This window comes from Heterocephalus glaber, unplaced genomic scaffold (assembly GCF_053883595.1).
Source record: "Heterocephalus glaber isolate CG9 unplaced genomic scaffold, H.glaber_assembly_v1.0 deba00000943, whole genome shotgun sequence".
In the NCBI taxonomy this organism is placed as follows: Eukaryota; Metazoa; Chordata; class Mammalia; order Rodentia; family Bathyergidae; genus Heterocephalus; species Heterocephalus glaber.
The window spans coordinates 442,702-461,756 of NW_028258175.1; the positions used below are offsets into that span (position 1 = coordinate 442,702).

Here is a 19,055-nt window from a genome sequence, read left to right on the forward strand (position 1 = left end):
CTATGATTTCTTGGTAGTTTTATTTATTCTATCAGTCTTTTTAGCGGATGATTATTGCTGCTTTTTTTCCAGTGTATCATTGTTTTGTTCCCCTTGTAGTACTGGAACTTAGTTGGAAGAATAAAACATTTGCTTCTGTTCTGCTTGGTTTTTTTTGTTCTGCTTGCTTTTTAAATGTTACAGATGAGTAGTATTTGAATAAAAGCCAGTGCTTTAAATGTAAAATAATAATAATAATAACCAAGTGGATTGGATGACCTGTTCTGGGGACAGCACTCAGCCTTTTCCTGAAGCCACCCCTGGAGTTGCCCAGTGGACTCATGAACACAGTGGCCATGGTGACAGGGATGGAGGTCATGCATGGGCTCAGCAACACAGACTCTCACTCGCCAAGGCTGATCTGGAGACAGCCACTGCTGAATGCCCAACATGCCAGCAGCAGAGACCAACCCTGAGTCCCCAGAATAGCACCATTCCCCAAAGTGATCAACCTGGGACCTGGTAGCAGGTGGATTATATTGGACCACTTTCATCATGGAAGGAACTGTGCTTTATCCTTACTGGCACAGACACTTATTCTACATATGGATTTGCTTTTCCTGCATGTAATGCTTCTCCCAAAGCTACCATTCATGGGCCCACAGAATTCCTTATCCACCATCATGGAATTCCACACAGCATTGCCTCTGACCAAGGAACACATTTTATGGCCAAAGAAATGAGGCAGTGGGCTCTTGCTCATGGAGCTCACTGGTCTCACCAGGTTCCTCACCATCCAGAAGCGGCTGGATTGATAGAAAGGTGAAATGGTCTTTCAAAGACATAATTCCAGTGCCAGCTGGGTGACAATAGCTTGCAGGGCTGGGGCAGGATATATAGGCATCCACTCCATGGTACTGTGTTTCCCACAGCCAGGATTCACAGGTCCAGGGTGAATCCTGGAATCAAGGATATGGAAGTGGGAATGGTACCACTCACCATTACCCCTAGTGACCCACTAGCAAAAATTTTGCTTCCTGTTCCTGTGACCTTATGTTCTGCTGGCCTAAAAGTCTTAGTTCCAGAGGGATGAAGGTTTGTCACAGGAAACACAACAATGATGCCACTGAACTGGAAGCTAAGACTTCTTGGTCATTTTAGTCTCCTCATACTTCTGAGTAAACTAGCTAAAAGGGGAGTTACGGTGTCGGCAGGGGTGACTGGTCCAAACTGTCAAGAGGAAATTGGACTGTTACTCCACAATGGAAGAAAGGAGAAATATATTTGGAGCATAGGAGATCTCTTAGGGAACCTCCTAGTATGACCATGTCCTGTTTCTAGGGTCAATGGGAAACCAGAACAATCCAGCAGGGTGACAAATGGCCCAGAACCTTCAGCAATGAAGGTGTGGGTCACCCTGCCAGGGAAAGAACCGAGAACTGCTGCGGAGCTTATGAAGGCCAAGGAATACAGAATGGGCTGTAGAAGGGGCATACAGGGAAACGTGATGAGGCTTATTTAGGGAGTGCCTTGGAGTAGATTCCTTTAAAAGCAAACCCTAGCCAGGTGTGGTGGTGCACACCTGTAATCCCAGCACTGGGGAGGCTGAGGCAGGAGGATTGAGACAAGTTCAAGACCAGCCTGAACCACATAGCAAGATCCTGTCTCTAATTAATTAATTAATTAAAACTCTTTGAGATAAGAGCAAAAATCTGGAAACCAAACATACCCATGGCAGGAGGAAGAGCAAATTAAGTGCTTATTTCAAGTATAAAAGGCGCTGAAGAGGGAGGAATGGGGATGGTAAGATTCCATGGGCCCCAGCTTGAGTTTCTGTCCTGGCTCACACAGCTTTGCACAAGTCCCCACACTCTGGCTTACTGGACACTCGAAGTGCATTCACCCCCAGTGACTGCTTCAGGGTGCAAGTTTAAAATGTGCTACGGCTTATGTCTAGATGTCCCCCTCAAAGCCTCATGCTTTCTCAGAGGTGGCTGGATCTTGAGTGTGTGACACTGGAACTGATTCATGGCACAAAACTAGGCTCAAAGGAAAAAAAAAACAAAACTAGGCTCAAGGGCACTAGGATTAAGGGTGTGAGTGCTACCTGCCCTAAACAGCCTGGATAGAGTATAAAAAGGGCAGAGAGACACTGGTAAGGTCCCTTCATCGCCTTTGCTATGTTCTGCCATCCTGAACTGTTGTCCCTCTGCCACGCCCCCCTGCCTTGGACCCAGACAATTATGGACTGAAACCTCTACAAACTATGAGCTAAATAAACCTTTCCCCTTTTAACTTGGGGTGTCAGGTAGGTCTCAGCAATGAGAGAGAAGTAACTAAGAAAAAGTACCTAAAAGAAATCCAAAGGCAAGCATCACAGGACACATTTGGGTCATGTGCACTTAAAATCTACATGCCTTCACCACAGCCTAAAAGACTCTTCACGGTGTGACACCAACTTTCTCTTTCACCTCATGCCCTACTACTTTCTCCATAGTTTGCTCTGACCTACCACTTTGGCCTTCTTTCCTTCCTTTGAATATGCCAAGCTCCTTCCCACCTCTTGGCCTTTGTACTTTCTGTTTCCTCTCCTGGAATGCTTTTCTGGGGCTCTTTGCCTGGCAGACTAGTTCTCAATCTCTAAGTCTCAGCTTAAACATTACTTTTTCACAGAGGCCTTCGACTACCCGGTTCCTTTCACATCTCTAACTTAGTTCCCTACTTTTTCCTTCTCATTCCCCTCTCCTTTCCTTCCTTTCTTGTTCCCCTTTCGTTAAGAAACATTTAACGCGTACCTACCCTACAGTAGACATCGTTGTAGACACTGGGTGGGCAGCACAACAAATATGTTGCCTCCTCTCAGGAGCTTTCACTCCAGTTTCAGAAACAGATACGAACAAGTGGGGAATGACACCTGTTCACAATAGTGATGGGCGCCCAGAGGGAATGAGGGAGTCTCCCTGGGATGGACACCGTGAGGAGAGCTAACTTTACCCAAACAGTCAGGGAAGCAATGCCCCATTTCTTCCTCACACTCATTTGTGTGTGCTTGTTTGTTATCTGTTTTCTCTACTAGATTTTAGTTCCCTGAGGGCAAGGAGGATGTCTGGTTGGTTCCTCATGGCCCCCCAGAGACTGGCTCAGTAAGTGCTCCTGAACATTTGCTGAGTGAGTGAATCGATTGGAGATGGCCAATCTGGGCACCCTCAAGAGACAGAAGTCCAGGATGCCAGAGGATGGGCCTCAGGGAGGGGAAGGGGAAGGGAAAGAACAGAACTAGAAAGAGCCAGGGAGTGGAGCTTTGCAGAGGAAAGATCTGAAGGTCCGCCAGAGACATGGGTAGAGCGTTCCTCACTGCTTTCTCTTGCCTTTGAGTGCTAGCTTCTCTCAATGAGCTGCAAGGGCCTCATTTGCAGCACTAAAAGCCCTTATAGTCTGGACCCCAGGCCCAGACCGCTCCCTAGGGGAAAGGGCCCAAAGGGAAAGTTCTGGGGCTCATGAAGGCCCCTGGGACTTGGGAACGCAGGAGCCTGAACTTCTCCCGACCTGAAACCCCTAGCCTCCCCCTTATCTGTTGTGACTTAGTTCAAGTGCCACTTCTCCCACAAAGCCCTCCTTGATTCCTGGTCTTGGTTAGAAGCCCTTCCCAGCTCCAATAGCGCCCAGGGTTTCCCTCAGACACTGCTGTCACATGCAGTGTCCTCCTCTGTCCAAGCCTTAGTCTCCTCCACCAGTCTGGCACTTTCCAGGGCAGTGACTATCTAGGCATAGAGCTGGGTCAGAAAAAGCCTCAGAGAGTTGCTGATGGACCAACAGGGAATGTAAAGAATGACTTCGGACAGGTCGACTTCCTCCCCTTGGCATGGATACTCAGAGTGGGAAAAGAGAAGGGTAGGATGGGGCCGTATCTACATGAATATCGCAGGCGATTCAATATGTGTGCAGGACTAGGACGAAAGCTGTGCCTCGGTTGCCAGATCCAGAGGCTGGGCATACCCTGACACTTCTGGACGGAGAGCCGTCTCTGAGGGCCTTTTACGGGAAAATAAAATCTGGGAACCAGGCAACGGCAGGGCAGAAGGGGGAGCATATTAAGCGCTTATTTCAAGGCCACAGGGAGATTAAGGAATGCATGGAGGCGCAAGGTTCAAGGGTTCCCCAATCTGAGTTTCTGTCCTGGTTCCACTACTATCTGTACAATCCCGCACAAGTGGCCGCCCTTTCCGACTCTGCTCATCTGGCTCAGGAGCTGCCCTTTCGAGAGCCGAGCCTGCAAAGTAGAGGGGAGCAGTTCCGGTCCGGGCCACTGGGCGGTGGCCTAGAGCCCGAGGAGGACGCAGCCCGCAGAGGGGCGGGGCGTCCGAAGGCAAGGTGGTCGCGCAGAGACAGCACCAGGGAGCCGTGGAATGCGTGTTTATGTAGAAAAAAGTGCACAGACTAGTGAGGGGTGCGGTGGGGGCCTGCCGGGCCTCTGCTCTGCCGGCATTGCAAGGGTCCTCTCGGGTGGGAACAGAAGTGAAGGGCTCACTCGGGAGGTCTGCACTATAATACCCTTTGGGGGCGTGTGGGTGCCGGACGGGCGGGGTCTTTTCTGAACTCGACCTCCGAACGTGGAGGACTTTAGGGCCGGGTCTCCCCAGTGGCTAGGGCCACACAAACCACGGTTTGGGGCAGCCTCGAGCCCCGGGTCTGGAGGATCGGGCCTTTCCGGAGGGAAGGGGCCTTTTCGGGCTCAGACCCCGGGGGTCAGCCGAAGAGCTTAAGGAAGCAGGGCTGGCAGTAGGGCTTGCCGGCGCGCTCCTGGAAGGAGCCCTTGGTGAGCGGGCGCAGGCAGAAGGTGCAGGTGAAGTGATCCGGGTGGAAGCGGCGGCCCAGGGCCGACACGCAGCGGCCGGTCACGGGGAGCCCACATGTGGCGCACAATGAACCGCGCCGGGCGTGAAAATGGTTCTCGCACAGCGGGCGTCCTTCGTGCTCGAAAAAGCTGCCTCCAGAGAAAGGCGCGAAGCATTCCTGAACAGGAGGTCGTGAAAGAAAGTCAGGGGCCAAAGCCCAGACCAGGTAACCAGCTTGAGTAGCAGAGAAACACTTCCGGCCCCGCCCCCGCGAAGCCCCGTCCAGCATTAGCCCCGCCCACGCGAAGCCCCGCCCTGACTCCCGCCCAGCGCCGAGCCCCGCCCCGCTCCTGGCCCCCGCCTCCCGCCCGCCAGTCCCGGTGCTCGGCTCGCCCAGCTGCGCACCCTGCAGACGAAGCAGTCCGGGTGCCACAGCGCGCTCAGCGCCGAGATGTAGTTATCCAGAATGGGCCCTTGGCAGCCCTGGCAGCGCGGGGCAAACAGCTGCAGGAAGTCTCGGCGACAGTAGGGCCGGCCCTCACGCTCATGGAAACCTAGGGGCGGGAACCGAGTGGGCAGGACTAGGGACCCTGCGAGATCTGACACTGGCGCGGAGGGGCCGGGCGAGGACGGGGCAGGGAATGGGAACCTACGGTTGGGAGACTAACCAGAAGAGAACTGGAGAAGGCCCATGGCCCGGGACCGCGGAGCCGGAGGGCGGCACGAGGTCGAGGGGACTGGGCCTTTCAAGGCGGGGATCGGGCTCTTACCTTCTTCTCCGAAGGGCTCCCCGCAGCTGACGCAGCAGAAGTGCTCCGGGTGCCAGTGGGTGCCCAGGGCGGTAACCATCTTCTGCAGGGAGGGAGGGAGACGCTCAGGGAGGCCCTCTGTCCCCTCTGCCCTCCCGCTCCCGCTGGGGCCTGGGTGACAGGGCTGAAGCGAGTCTAAGGAGGGGCGAGGTCTAACAAGGAACTTCAGAATCACAGGAGAGCTGAGAACAGGGCTAGGGGAGGGGGAGTTGGGCGGAGGTGGGGGACCCGTGAGGCCCTTCCGGCCGGTCCGGCTCGAGAGATGAGTGGGCCTGCCAGAGCTTACATGCCGGATGGGTTGGTTGCAGAAGCCACAGCGAGGAGAGAAGCGCTCGAAGTAGCACTCGGGGCAAAAGGGGGCTCCGTCCTTCTCAAAGAAACTGCTGCCTCCCAGGGTTGTGGAGCAGCCTCCACAAACAAAGTGCTCGGGGTGCCAGGCACGGCCCAGAGCAGTCACCACCTGCACGTTGAGGGGCCTGGGTCAGAGTGGCTCTGGGTCTGCCCCCTGCCCAGTGAACTGAGGTTTACATGGCACTTTACAAGTCTTCTCTGAGACTTAAGGGTGAAAATTCAATGTTCAAGGTCATGCACCCTGTACATGATGGAGATTCAACCTAGGTCTTCCAGCTTTGCTCCAGGCTAAACATATCCCTGAGGCACATCAGGGTCAGTACAGAGGGCCCACAGTACATTTAGGGGCCAATGAACAGGTTTTAATTTGTTTTTTAAAATCTGAACAAAAGAACAAGAAGAAAATGATTTAACATTGAATATTAATACTTTCACCTTTATGCCAAAACAGGCCTTTTTTAGTAGAAGAAAAGACCCAGAAAAAAAAGTACCAAGAGCCTATGGATGTCAAATTGCCACCCGCTTGGCTGAGATTGGAAAATCTGAGGTGGAAGTCAGGCACTTTTGCAGGACGCTCTAGGCCAGTGACTGGGCACAGATGCCACATTTGTTTAGTCATAAGCCAAGAACCGGAGTTCTCCCTCTTCCAAGGAGAAGAGACAGTCTTTGGATACCTGAGAGATGCTGGGTGGAACCAGTAAGCCTTTTGTGAGATGAGGTCTTGAAAAGGATCTAGCACAGTGCCCAGCACGCAATAGGACCACAATAATAACAAGGTTGGAATTCTTATCCTACCACTTATTTGCTGTTTCCTCATCTACAAAATACAAATCATGGGCTAATTAGTGGGGTGTGGCTCAGTGGCAGCGTGCTTAGCATGAAGTAGGCTGTGGTTCCATCCTCAGCACCAAAAATGTTTCAATTAAAAAACATAAAGTATGAATAATAATGTCCACTAAACAGAGTTATTTATTAGAAGAAAACAGCACACAGCCTGGTTCTCAATAAAGACGGGTCTGTGGCTATCGTCCTTCCCTCTTAGAAGGTTCCACTTACTTGGCCAGCAATAGGTTTATTGCAAGAGCCACAGACGCCCTTGGCCTGGGTGAGGACACCACGGCGGCTGAGGTCCGACTGCAGCAGCCCCAGCATGGTGTCCAGGCTGCCCTCGCTCGCCGGCCCTGGCAGGGATGGGGACCCCTCATCTGCGGAGCTCACTGCTGGTGTCTGGGCTGGCCCAGAGCTTGGAAGCTGCAGTGGCGAGGACATTAGAGTCAATAAGGCAGCAGACACAAGGGCCTACGGTGGGTGGGTGGAGACTGACACCAGCTACCCCTGCCTGACTCACAGGGTTCTGGACACGGAAGTCTGAGAGTGAGGCCATCAGTCTGTCCAGCTCCAGAGTGGCTGAGGTGGCTGAAGGCTTTGGGAGGTCAAGAAGGGGGCTGGGAGGACTGCAGAGAGCAAGCCTGTGTCACCTCGGAGCTCCCAGAGAAACGCTGCCTCTGGTGACTCAGACATCCAGGACCCATCCCTCTCTGCAGTCCCGCCAGCTATGCCAGACTCACAGGCTAGGTCTTTTCTTATCTTCAGATTGCTGCTCTTTCTGTTCCTCAGCAGTCACCTTGCTAGATGGGAACTGAGACATTATTTCATCTGGAGAGACGAAAGAATAACGCTGGACATGGGGCCATGCTCAACCCACTGTCCCAGTTAAGGCTTTGTGTCTCTTTAACTGCTCCTCTGGGAAGGCTGTGCCCCTTAGTCTCACCCCGCCCTGCCCCCATCCCATCAAGTTCTGTCTTAGGAACCCAGTACCTGTGATGTTGAACTGAGTAGCATTAAGTTCCTGAAGCAAACGATCTAGCTCACAGAGCCCAGAGCCCAAGACACCACTGGAAGAGGAGAATGGAGGGGCCGCAGGGGCCGCAGGCTTTGGGGACCGAGGCTTGCATACCGTACTGAGAAACAGGGTGGGAGCTTGGGTTTAGGGGTGGAGAACCCAAACTTCACCTGAGCCTCCGCTGGCTTCCCCAACAGCACGCCCTGGTTCCCAGACCCCTCACCTGTATAGATGGTCCTTATCCCCAGAGGCTCCTGAAGATTCCTCAGACCCTGTCTACAGAGAGAAAACATGCATGTGTGGGATGACAGGACCCCACTCGGGTTAACCCTGGCCCTAGTCGTCCCCCAGGCTCCAGTCTCTGGTCTCACCTGCAGCTGGTGTCCGTAGGGCGGGGGAGGTGTGCGTGGCTCTGGGGGGTGCTCCTGTGGAGCCCCTGACCTTGGCATGTGTGAAGCGGTGGTCTCCAGGTCAGAGAGCAGGGCATCTGCAGAGAGAGGCGCTCGGGGTGAGAGATGAAGGGGTCAAGTCTGGGCAGAGACAAGGCCTTAAGATGTTAGAGTAGGGGTTTGAAGCAGGCGGTGTTTTAAAAGGATAAAAGCCATTATTAAGACCAGAGGAGAAAGAAAAAAAGGAGAGAGAGGAAAGAAAGAGAGAAAGAGGGAGGGAGGGAGAGAGAGAGAGACAGAAAGTAAGGAAGGAAGGAAAAGGAAAGAAAGAAAGAAAGAAAGGAAAAGAAAAGAAAAGAAAAGAAAAGAAGGAAGAGAAACATAAACACAGGGCCAATCCAAGGCAGAGAAGTAGAAGGATAGCAAGGAGTATTCCTGAGGAGACATTGGGGCTGGGCTCACGCTGGAACTGAAGCACAAACCCAGCCACATGATTTTTTTTCTCATCTTTCCGATGCAGTCAAAATTGGCTCTTTACTCAAGCCGGATTGGGATCTACTCCAGACTGCTCAATCGGCTGTGCGCCTGGAGCCCGGCCTCCTCATTGGCTGCTGTGTCTGTCACACTTAGTAAATTCCCGCCCAGTGAATCCCACCCAGTGGCCCTCATTGGTGAATCTGTCGGTCCAGCTCGTTGACTGGCTTCTCCACAGTGTGCGCCACTTACCCCTACCGATGAGCACCCTCTGCTGCAGGGTGCTGGAACTGCTCTTCCGTGGGGGCTCGGTATTCCAGCTCCAGTGTCAGCAAACAGAAGGACGCACCTGGGTCCTCCTAGCCCCTACTAAATGCCCTTCCACCCCAAGCAGATCTGGGTGCTGCGAACACTTTCCAGAGCCAGGAGTCCCTGCCCCTGCATCTCGGTGGACGCCTTAAAGCCTGTCTCTAGCTTCTGGTCACCCCTCAGCTGGCATCCTTCCTAACGCAGGGCTTGACCTCTACGATGCTTAGGAGCCGTAACTCCTCCCTTCCCCGAATCCAGGCGGGCCAGCGGGCCGGCTTCCATCCCGAAGCTTGTCTTACTCTCCCTCCCGGCTACGGTCCCAAACCCTGGACCAAGGCTCCTCCCTCCCCAGAGTCCAGGCGACTGCGGGCGCCGCTGCTCCCTGTCCATCCACCGAAGCCGGGACTGAAAGAGCCCGGCGAGGGAGAAGGGAGGGAGCGGCCACCCCAGGAAAGGCAGGAAGGGAGAGGCAGGAAGGGGGACGTGGAGTCGCTGAGGAGGCGCGGGCAGTCGAGAAGCCAGAGCAAGGGAACAGGGCTAGCACCACGCGGCAGCGGAGGGCGGGGAAGAGCGGTCCGGCCTTGAGAGGCCCGGAGCTCGGGGTCTCAGGCCCCACTCACCCAGGTCCTCCATGGCGGGCGCGGGCGGCCCGCGGGTCGAGAGGGCGGGGCCGTGTCCGGTGGGGCCGGGACGTCCGGAGCTGGGAGCCGGGCCGTGACCATGTAAGGAAGCCGGGACCCGCTGGGATGGGGTGGGGGTGGGGTGGGGGTGGAGTGGGGCGTGGAAGAGAGGGCCCACCCAAGCCCAGCCCGCTGGCCTGCCAGGGGCGGCCACACCCCAGCCTTGGTCTCCACGCGGAGCCCCAGGCGGCCAGAGCTGGGAGTTAGAAGTGGCTCTTGCAGTCGGAGCTCCAGAGCCCTACCCAGAGACTCTCAGACAGTGCTGAAGCACCAAGCACAACGCCTGAGTCCTAGGCAGAGCCCTCTCCCTCCTAGGGCATACCAGGGACTTGTCCCTAACAGAATGTTTGAATTGGAAGGAGGAGTGATGTTCCGAGGATCTGTCAAAGCCCAGGCTCGGAGCTCTCCCATGGGAGACAGTTCAACCACATTCACAGACTAGACACAAAACTCAGACAGAGACAACACATAGGGTGAAGCTACACACAGATTCTAAGGTAGGACCAGCCCCCCAAGATCTGGAAATAAATACACAAATAACAGAGAACTGAAACCCAGGCCCGTGCAGACTCAGGGAAAGCACTCTCAGGCAGCCAAATCCCAGGTAGCCTACAAGACAATCCCCTCCCTGACCCTGAGGTGACCAGGATCCTCGCTGCAAAACAGCCCTTTCCCAAGCTACCAGTGAAAGAGAAAAGGCTAGAGGCAGACTCCAGCAACAAAGTGGGAAGTCCTCCCTGGACTGATACCCTGAGAAATCAAAGTGGAAACATGATAATGCAGAGACAGCTGTCCTGCAGCAACTCTGGTGGACAGACATGAGCACTGGACCCAGAAGCAAGTCAGAGCCTATCAAACGCTTTAAAAATGCTGATGCCTAGGGCACTGTTTAGTCCAATTCAGAAAGGGCCCAGGCCACAAAGGAGACATGGCTGAAGTCTCCTTGGGAAATCAAAAGGCTGACAGGGAAACAAGGACAGCCTTACAGCTCCTTCCTCAAGGGACATAACAACAAGCTATGAAAATCCTACATGGGAAGTTGGCCTCAATCTTTTGGAAAGGTAGAGAGAGCCAACCAGACCCTAATGGCAAAACTGCCTTTGTCAAGAGACATCTGAATCCTAGCTCCAATTGCTGCCTAGAGCACTCATGAGGGTTGATAACATGTCCCAAACTGAGCTAAGTTAATGATCCCATTTGAGATGTTACATGGAGGACCATGGCTATCCTCTGATACCATAGTAGACCCAGAGACCTAGAGACTCTTACTAGCTCATCAGTCTGGGCCAAGTACAGCAGGCTATCCAACTGTATGGGAACAGAGTCCTGCCAGCTCCTGACCCAGGAGGACCATCTAATGTCCATCCTGGAGACCAAGTGCTTGTAAACACTTGGAAAGAGGGGACACTTGCTACTTAAAGCCAAAATGGAAGGGTCCCTTCTCATTGATCCTTGCCACACCCACTGCAGTAAAGGTGGCAGATAATTGGATTCATCTTTCCAGAATAAAGCCAGTCCCATCTGAACTGTCTGAAAAACAAGATCATGCAAAAGGAGAGAGTTCTGTGAGCCTCTGGAAGACTTGAGATTTCTCTTCAAAAAGCAAGACTCCAGTGCTACAGGAAGTGTGGAAATCTGACCTGCTCCTCATATTTGAGCTAATACTGAAGCTCAGTGGTTATGAACTCCTTTCTCGTTTTCTGATAGGTTTTCCTTTCTTCAACCCAGTCAGTGAGCCACACATGCCAAGGTAGTTGGAGACACATTACCCAAGTGGGTAGGTTCTAAAGCTCCTTGCAGCTTGACGAAGCTATAGAAGACAGAGACCTCCACTCCCTTAGCAGCCCATAAGAATTATGGGGATGTGTCTTTCAGGGGGAAATGACATAGAAGATTGGGGCATGGCAAAGCTGGCCGGGGAAGTAGGCATGACCTGTTAATTACAAGATCCAAGAACACATGAACAGAACAGTCCCCAAAGCCCTGCATCTGGACATCTCTCGAGAACTCAAGCAGGTTTTCAATAACATGGCCTAGACCTGACATCAGCCTGGGGCATGAGATCCGAGCACCACAATACATGTAGACATTCTTGTGGCTTTCCTTGAGAGTTAGACAGTATAAAAGGATACAGATGCCAAGAACTTGCTATCCTGGCTTTCCTCATGATAGCTCACCCTGCTTTCTCCAGGATGTTCTTTTATCTTGCTTTTTCCTTTTACTCAGCCCAAGCTCGCTCTGTAGAGCCACTTTCTCTCACTCTTCACTTTTACTTTCTCAAATAAACTTGACCACTGCTTAAAGGAGGGTGGGTCAGGCATCAGGTATTTTTTTAAAGCTCTTTGTATGACCTTAATGCAATACCTAAGGATAAAAGAGCCAAACACCCAGAGAGGCAGAGCAAAATCAAGTGCCAAACTGAGCTCCCCAGCAGCAGACCCTTATACTCCCAGTATAGGGCTCTCCTCAAAGTCAACCCACACTCAGTGGCCAAGGATCCACAGGTGTGATGATAAAGATCCTGCCTTGGAGACTGGAGCAACATCTCGCACACACACACACACACACACATGCTGCACAAAAGCCTGTGCCAGCATAGGGCTTTGACTCCCTGGACATGAGTGGAACAGGTCCTCAGAGACTCCAGGAAGGCAGCAGGTCTCCCCAACAGCATTAAACAGTGTTAAAAAACACTTGGCCCAAGAGATGGAGACCCAGAGACTGAATGCCCAAGACGGGCAAAGGATGCTCAGGATACAGGAATGCCAGGGCTGTAGACACATCCTACACTCAAGGCTCCTTTCAGCACCACCCTCTTAGTGCTAAGGTTTATGTCCAGCTGGGGGGCTACATCCAAGTAATACAGCCCTGTGAGCAGGAAGCAGGCTTTTCCTGGGGCCCCAAAACACATCTCAAATAGAAGGCTGTGAACTCCAACCCTGTCCCAGCCTCCAGGAACCACTGGACAATAACTTCTCAAACTTCTCCATGACAAGGGTGGCCTGTGTCAAAACAGAGATCTGGACCAGACCCTGCTTGTTGTGTTAAGTGATGGGGCAACTGCCATGGCAAAGTAAGCAGAAAGACCACAATTGTGGTATCCAATTACAAAGTTTTTTAATCTCAACTCCATAGAACAGGCCTGGGCCAGGTATCTAGGGCCCTGGGCTGTTCTCCTTCTCTTGGGTCCCCTTGCCAGATATTGGCCTTGGTTTCTCACTTCAGACCATCATCCTGGGGTTCCATCTTCTCTTCAGTCCTCGATGATGATGCCTTCAGCTTCCTCTTGTGCCACTTTGAGATGCCTCCTTTATAGCAAACAGGTCCTTGGGTCTTCTCCCAGGACAATCAACCATCTAGGCTGGGACCCTTGTCCCTTGACTCAATCCCCATCACCACGGCCAGTAAAGCCTCAGTTAGAGGCCCTGCCTCCTCACCTGCTGCCTCCACAAGTCCCACAAGGGCCAGGGCCCGCTTCCTTGGGCACTGCCCTGGCCCCAGTGTCCAGCGTGCACAAAGGGCAGCTAGTCGGGGCCGGCCCAGGCGGAATACCTCAACCACTGATTCTGGGGCACCCTCTGCACCCAAGTGGATGCGGCCCACAGCCTCTTCCAGCTCCTCCTCAAGCCCAGGCAGCAAGAAACGGGCAGCAGCCTCCAAGGCCTCCTCAGCGTCCGAGCCCAACAGGGGCTGGCCTGGTGCGGGCACGGGCCCCAGCGCAGCCCCACAGCCCCGGCAGCCATGCAGGTGATGCAGGACAGGCCAGGCTGCACTGGGGGACAGGCCTCGAAGTGGCACCAGGTCCATCTTGGCTTCAGCAAAGCTGCCAGACAGCAGGGCCCGGAAGAACGGGGAGGCAGTTGCTGAGGCTGCTCGCTGAGCAGGGAGCTGTAGGCCCGAGTCCAGCAGGAAATACAGGTCAGGCGCTGGGACAGGAGCTGGACCCAGCAGAGGCTCGTAGAGGCAAGGGGAGGGAGGGTCTAGCTCCACGGGGGTTTCAGGTGGAAAGGCTGGGCTCATGACAGGAGACACCAGGCCTTGGAGGCAGAAAAGGGAGTCCGCAGCAAAGAAGAGGAAGAGTGGGTGCGGAGCTGGCCGAGTTAATGCTGTGAGGAGGAGGCGGAGGCCGCCCTGGTCCAGAAGCAGTCTGCGCCACAGGGAGGGCTTCCTGCGGGAGAAAGGTGGTCAAGGGTGGATTCGGGGGAGGGAAACTCTGCTCTCCTCAGCCCTACCAGACACCCACATCCTCCTCACCGGCAGATGAAGGGCAGGGTCAGTGCACAGGCTACACGATCCTCAGAGCTTCCAGAGAGCAGCAAATGCGTGAGGGCACCTACTCCGAAAGGTGACTCGGCCTGGACAGTCAGGTTCTGCAGCAGCATCTCCCCTGCAGGGTGGGCAGAGCAGGGCAGGTTGGAGTGGTGTCAAAGACTGACGTGGGACGGGCACAGCAGGGGCGAGGCCCTTGAGAAGGATGAGAAAACAAATCAAGACAACAAATCAAGGCGCAGAGAGGGGGGTGACTGCAGGCCTTGGAGGGGTGGAGTGAGGACACTAGAACTAGAAATCAAGGCCAGGAACAGAAAGTAGGATGGTCATGGTGCAAGTCCAGGCCCTCGAGGACTGACAGTCTGCAGTGAGGATACAGGAGACAGCAGTCCTGGGCAGTGTTGAAAGTGGTGGCAAGGCCTAAGGGAACATGGTGCTTGGGTCTGGGTTCCTAAGTCAGTGTGCCCAGGGTGTAGTCAGGACAATGCAGACCCGAGTACAGTGGATAAAGAAATAAAGACAGAGAATGTTTTATTGCTAGAGCCAAACCTGGTGTCTAGTTATCCGGGCCCCAAGGTTTGGAGAGTGGACAGAACATAACTCTGCGTGTGGGGCTATGGAGCAGAAGGGATAGCCCCACACCCTCCCCTTCGCCCAGAGGGCCCCAACACCTGGGGGCTGGTGTTTCTTGGACAGTAAGAGAGCAGGTGGGCAGTAAGGTAAGGCTCTGGCCCATGAAAGGCACAGGAAGAAGATGAGGCCTCTTGCGGGCAGGGAGCTAGGAGACATACCCAGCTCTCGGTGCTGGTTTCGACACACGGGCCGGGGCCGGGGTGCAGGCCAGTCGTCCGGCGCGACGCCGAGTACTAGCCAAGCACGCAGCAGTGCCGCACCATAGCTGCGCACAAAGGCCTCAAGGCAGGCAGGGTTGCAGGTAAGGCGTGCCAGGATGCGGAGTGCACGTGGGCTTGGAGGGCCTGGCGCACCTGTCACATAGGCCAGCAAGCCACACAGCGCTGGACCAGTCACAAGTGCCCCGCTCGGGTCAGGGGCCTGGGAGAAGCGCGAGAGCAGCAGCAGTGCTGGCCCTTCCCGGCCCCAGGGCTCCTCGGCAGCGGTGGCGGCAGCGGCAGTGGGGCTGTAGCCCAGGGTGTGCAGTGTGCATGGGGTCCGGAGCGAGGTCTTCCCAGGGGTGTTACTGATGGAGTCTGCTGGCTCCGGCAGCGGGAAGTGCTCAGGAGACCAGTCTGGAGAGACATCTCCGGGGCCCACAGCGTAGCCCTCAGAGATCAGCCATGACCTGCAAAGGGCAGAAGGACAAGGACACTGAATCCACAGCCAAGGGGAGGGAACACAGTGGAAAAGAGCCATCCTGTGAGAGGAGGCGGAGCTGGGGAACAGCAGGAGTGTGGATAACGGGGTATGTGGAGACTCCAGAGGGGGATAAAGCAATAAAGCCTCCCTCACAATTACTGCTGTCTCCCATGTGCCAAGCACTTTTTAACTGCTGTGGAAAAGCACTGAACAAAACAGAGCTCCTGTTCTCCTGGAGTTTATGTTCTTTCAAGGGGTAACAGACGATATAAGTAAAACATACTGCTTGTTACTGTGAAGTCACGAAAAAGGCACCAAAAAAGTCACGGAAAAGGGCACAGAAAGAGCTGGGCAGGGGAGAACTGAACTTTTAAACGGGCAGGTAATGGTACAGCTGAACAAAGACCTGAAGGAGGTAAGAAACAAAGGCACACCGTAGGAAAAGTGTTCTAGGCAAGAAGAGCAAAGAGGCCCCCAGACAGCACCTTCCAAGCGAGTTTCAAAACCAGAGACGGCCAGTGTGTAAGAGTGAAGAAGGCACCAAGGAGAGTGGTCCCGATGACCAAGAGTTTGCACAAAGGCTGACATTTACTGACCACTGCTTTGTGCCATGTCAAGGACAAAGCACCCCCATTTCATCTGTACAGTAACCTGTGGGTTATATGTGCTGTCATCTTCCATTTACACATCAGGAACGAGAGGCTCAGAGAACTCACTTCCCATGATGTCTCAGCTCATAAGTGATGGTAAGGGAATGAGAATTTGAGCTCTATCACAGACTATCATAGTAACCAGTGTACATACTACCTCCCCATGAACCTGTCAGGAGCCCAAAGCTCAGAGGCAATGAGGGGCCAAAGCTAACAGGAAGATAATCAGGAAAGAGGAGGTATGTTTAATGGGGACTGGAAAGTAGCCATGTCCGAAAAGAAAGAGGAATCAGGAGTGAGAGTTATTAGGAGTCTTACTGAGATGTAACAGAGGGTGAGGGCAGTGAAGAGGACCAGAATGGATCATCCCCTTGCTCTCCCAGGCCCAGAGCTGAGGACTCGCCTGAGGCTTCGGAAGCTCCCAGCCTCTGCCCGCTCAGGGGTCCGCTCCTCAGGGAAGTCCCAGGAAGCAGCTTCTCTTCCCTCCTCTTCCTCTTCACCAGTGTTATCACACAGCTGCCCAGCCAGGAGAGGTACAAGTCCCAGAGCCTGCAGGCGGCCCAGGGCCCCGGTGTCATACAGGAAGCCCACAAGCGCGGCCACGACCCGTGGATGCCAGGCGCTGGCATGAGGATCCCGCAGCAGGCCCATCAGCACCTCTAGGCCACCAGCATCCCGCAGGCGGGCTCGGTTGATGGCCTCCCGGCACAGAAGGCACACAGCCCGCACCAGGGGCTGCTGAGAAGCTGGGCTGGCCCCACTGGGGCCCCGGCGTCGCCGGAGCTCACCTAATAACACCTCCACACCGCCAGCATTGCCCAGTGCAGGCCGGACTAGGCCCTGGGCACACAGGTTGGCAAGGATCAGGATGGTTGCTTCACGTACCATACGTTTCGGGTGAGAAGCCAGGCTGACAAGTGGCCCCAGCCCCCCACCCAGACTCAGCTGCTCAGCACAGGCCCGGGAACAGCCACGGCTGAGTTCCAGGAGGGCACGGACAAGGGCTGAGGTCAGTGCAGGATCTGGGGCAGCGGCCAGGAGCTCAGCCAGGGGGCGCACGGCTCCCTGCTGGGCCAGGGCCAGGCGGTGCTGCGGGGAGTCTGCCAGGTTGCGGAGGGCACGCACCACGCTCTGAAGGCACTGTGAGTCCTGACAGGCTGTCAGGCTCTCCACGAGCAAGGGAACAGCACCTGGAGGGGAAAAGAGAGGACACAGGTAAGCAAGGACAGACACCTGAGCCCTTCTCCTGCTGAAACCCCTGGCTAACCCAGGCTCAGCGCCTTCTCACCAGCAGAGTGGATCTCCCCACAGCTCTCCGGTTCCACGGCTAAGTTCCCAAGAGCACGAGCCGTTCGGTTCTGGATGCTGTCTGTCTTCACACACTGCAGAATGGTCACTGCAAAGGAAGTTGGGTTCCTTGTCAACCACCTCAAGAATGTGGCTACTTGGGTCAGGGAAGCCCTTCAGAAGATGCTGGGTCTGGAATCCTAAATAGGCCAAAGCCCAGAGGAAGCACCAAGTGTCTGTGCTATGATCTCATGAACAGCTTCAAACGCCAGGCCAACCGGTCAAGTCGTAAATGTGAAGGCACTGGGAGCCACACAAGGGTTTTGAGAGTGACATGATACAATCTGGTATTCAAGGCCACTGGGCCTTGAGGAGAAAGGAATAAGGCCAAGGGAGTGGTGAAGAAGCTATCACAACAGTCTAGGTGAGAAAGGACACGTTAGTTGCCTCTCCTGCCCAGCAGTCTCTGAGCACCAGAAATGGAAAGAAGTGGATGGATTCCAGAGACACTTTAAAGGCAAAAATACTTTAAAGACTGATGAGGGTTAACACAGTTAACAAAACCCATCACTTACTGAGAACTTACAAATGTGCTAGGAACCCTGTGAAACACATTATGATTCAGATACCTTTAATTCAAGTTTTAAATATATTAATGTTTCACTTTATCCAAAAAATTATGATTTTGTCAAAACTGGCATAATTTCAGAGGGCAAGCAATGGCTTGTTGCTGTGTTCCCATCGTCGCCACCAGGAGGCGCCAATTTAGCTGGTAAACAGAAAAGCATATCTTTCGTCGGGATTTGTTCTTATGGGTGTTAAATTTTTAATAACTTGAAATACCCAGCCTATGCTTAGTCTGTGCGCTCTATAAAAGCGTATTTTATTTTCTCCCCACTCTCAATGTTTCGCGGTATCTATTCTTGTCCCACTTCAGAACAAATCCTGCGTTGGCGGGGTTCAGTGACTCGCCTGAAGGGCTCCCTGCACTTTTTAACCCACCGCCCCTTCTAGCCTCCAGCTCATCCGGTGCGGGGTGGGGGAGGTACAGGGCTGGACACGTAGTGGACAGTGAGTGTCTGCTATGAACGTCATAACTGAGGACAAGAATGATCCGAAAAACCATCAGCTGGTCTCCATCTGTTCAGAGGCGAGGGAGGCGCCCATGCTATCCGCTATTATCTGGTCTGAGGGGGCTCGGGCGTAAACTGCGGAGAGAGCAATGACGTCATGGGCATGACGCCTTGGGAGATGGGGGCGTTGCGCCGTCACAAAGCACTATTTCAAGCCGGGACACAAAGAACCCGAGACTGCCCACGCCCAGACCTGCAGGTAGGTGCGGACAGACTCTTTCTAGGAAAGGGAGGCGGAACACTTACCTAAAGGGAGAATGCCTCCGAGTCTGCGCACTTCAGCCCGGCACGCCCCTTCCGTACAGCAGTTGGCTAGGATGCTGAGCGCCAAGTCCAGAGTTTTGCGCAGGCGCACTGGCGGCGAAGACGTCGACAGCGACACAGAAGAGGGAGGGCTAGGGGAGGGGGAGGGACCAGCAGAAGCAGCTGACGCAACAGACAAGGGGGCGGAGCCTGGGCCTGCGTGTGACGGGGCGGGGTCCGCAGCAGCTCGCCGTAGCAGGGCGAGAAGGGGGCGGAGCCCGTCGCGTGCCCGGAAGCGCTCGATTCCCCCCGCTGCTTTGATGTGGCGCGTGCGGAGAGCCAAAAGCGCCCGACCCAGGGGTGTCTCGTTGATAGCTGGGTCCTTTCCCCCAGCAAGACCCTCCCCGGCCGCCGCCGTGAGTTGCGCGAGGCAAAACGAGAGCGAGTCCGTGAGGGTTGCTCTCGTAGCCGCCATCTTGGCTCGGGCCTA

General features: G+C 54.4%; 2 protein-coding genes across 6 annotated transcripts; both read right to left on the reverse strand.

Moving 5' to 3' along the window:
* Positions 1-4,377: 4,377 nt before the first annotated feature.
* On the reverse strand, positions 4,378-9,849 carry Tgfb1i1 (transforming growth factor beta 1 induced transcript 1). Of its 3 annotated transcripts, none has more exons than XM_004856256.4 (11): positions 9,610-9,849; positions 8,189-8,304; positions 8,041-8,093; positions 7,793-7,935; positions 7,543-7,630; positions 7,323-7,428; positions 7,031-7,225; positions 5,910-6,083; positions 5,585-5,666; positions 5,220-5,368; positions 4,378-4,992 (listed from the first exon to the last, which is right to left on the reverse strand). In XM_004856256.4, exons 1-11 carry the CDS (start codon positions 9,620-9,622, stop codon positions 4,726-4,728), a joined length of 1,386 nt encoding a protein of 461 aa, XP_004856313.1. In that variant the 5' UTR covers positions 9,623-9,849; the 3' UTR covers positions 4,378-4,725. The 3 variants fall into 3 exon arrangements, with proteins under 3 accessions (XP_004856313.1, XP_004856314.1, XP_004856312.2); XM_004856257.4 differs by having other exon boundaries at positions 8,933-9,642; XM_004856255.4 differs by lacking the exons at positions 8,189-8,304; positions 9,610-9,849 and having other exon boundaries at positions 7,793-7,954; positions 8,041-8,110.
* Positions 9,850-12,761: 2,912 nt separating this feature from the next.
* On the reverse strand, positions 12,762-19,040 carry Armc5 (armadillo repeat containing 5). 3 transcript variants are annotated; one of them, XM_087208965.1, is made up of 7 exons: positions 18,569-19,040; positions 17,191-17,298; positions 17,028-17,092; positions 16,306-16,451; positions 14,730-15,238; positions 13,924-14,056; positions 12,762-13,837 (listed from the first exon to the last, which is right to left on the reverse strand). In XM_087208965.1, exons 1-7 carry the CDS (start codon positions 19,038-19,040, stop codon positions 13,018-13,020), a joined length of 2,253 nt encoding a protein of 750 aa, XP_087065091.1. In that variant the 3' UTR covers positions 12,762-13,017. The 3 variants fall into 3 exon arrangements, with proteins under 3 accessions (XP_087065091.1, XP_021093153.1, XP_012931876.1); XM_021237494.2 differs by having other exon boundaries at positions 16,788-17,092; XM_013076422.3 differs by having other exon boundaries at positions 16,306-17,092.
* Positions 19,041-19,055: the final 15 nt, after the last annotated feature.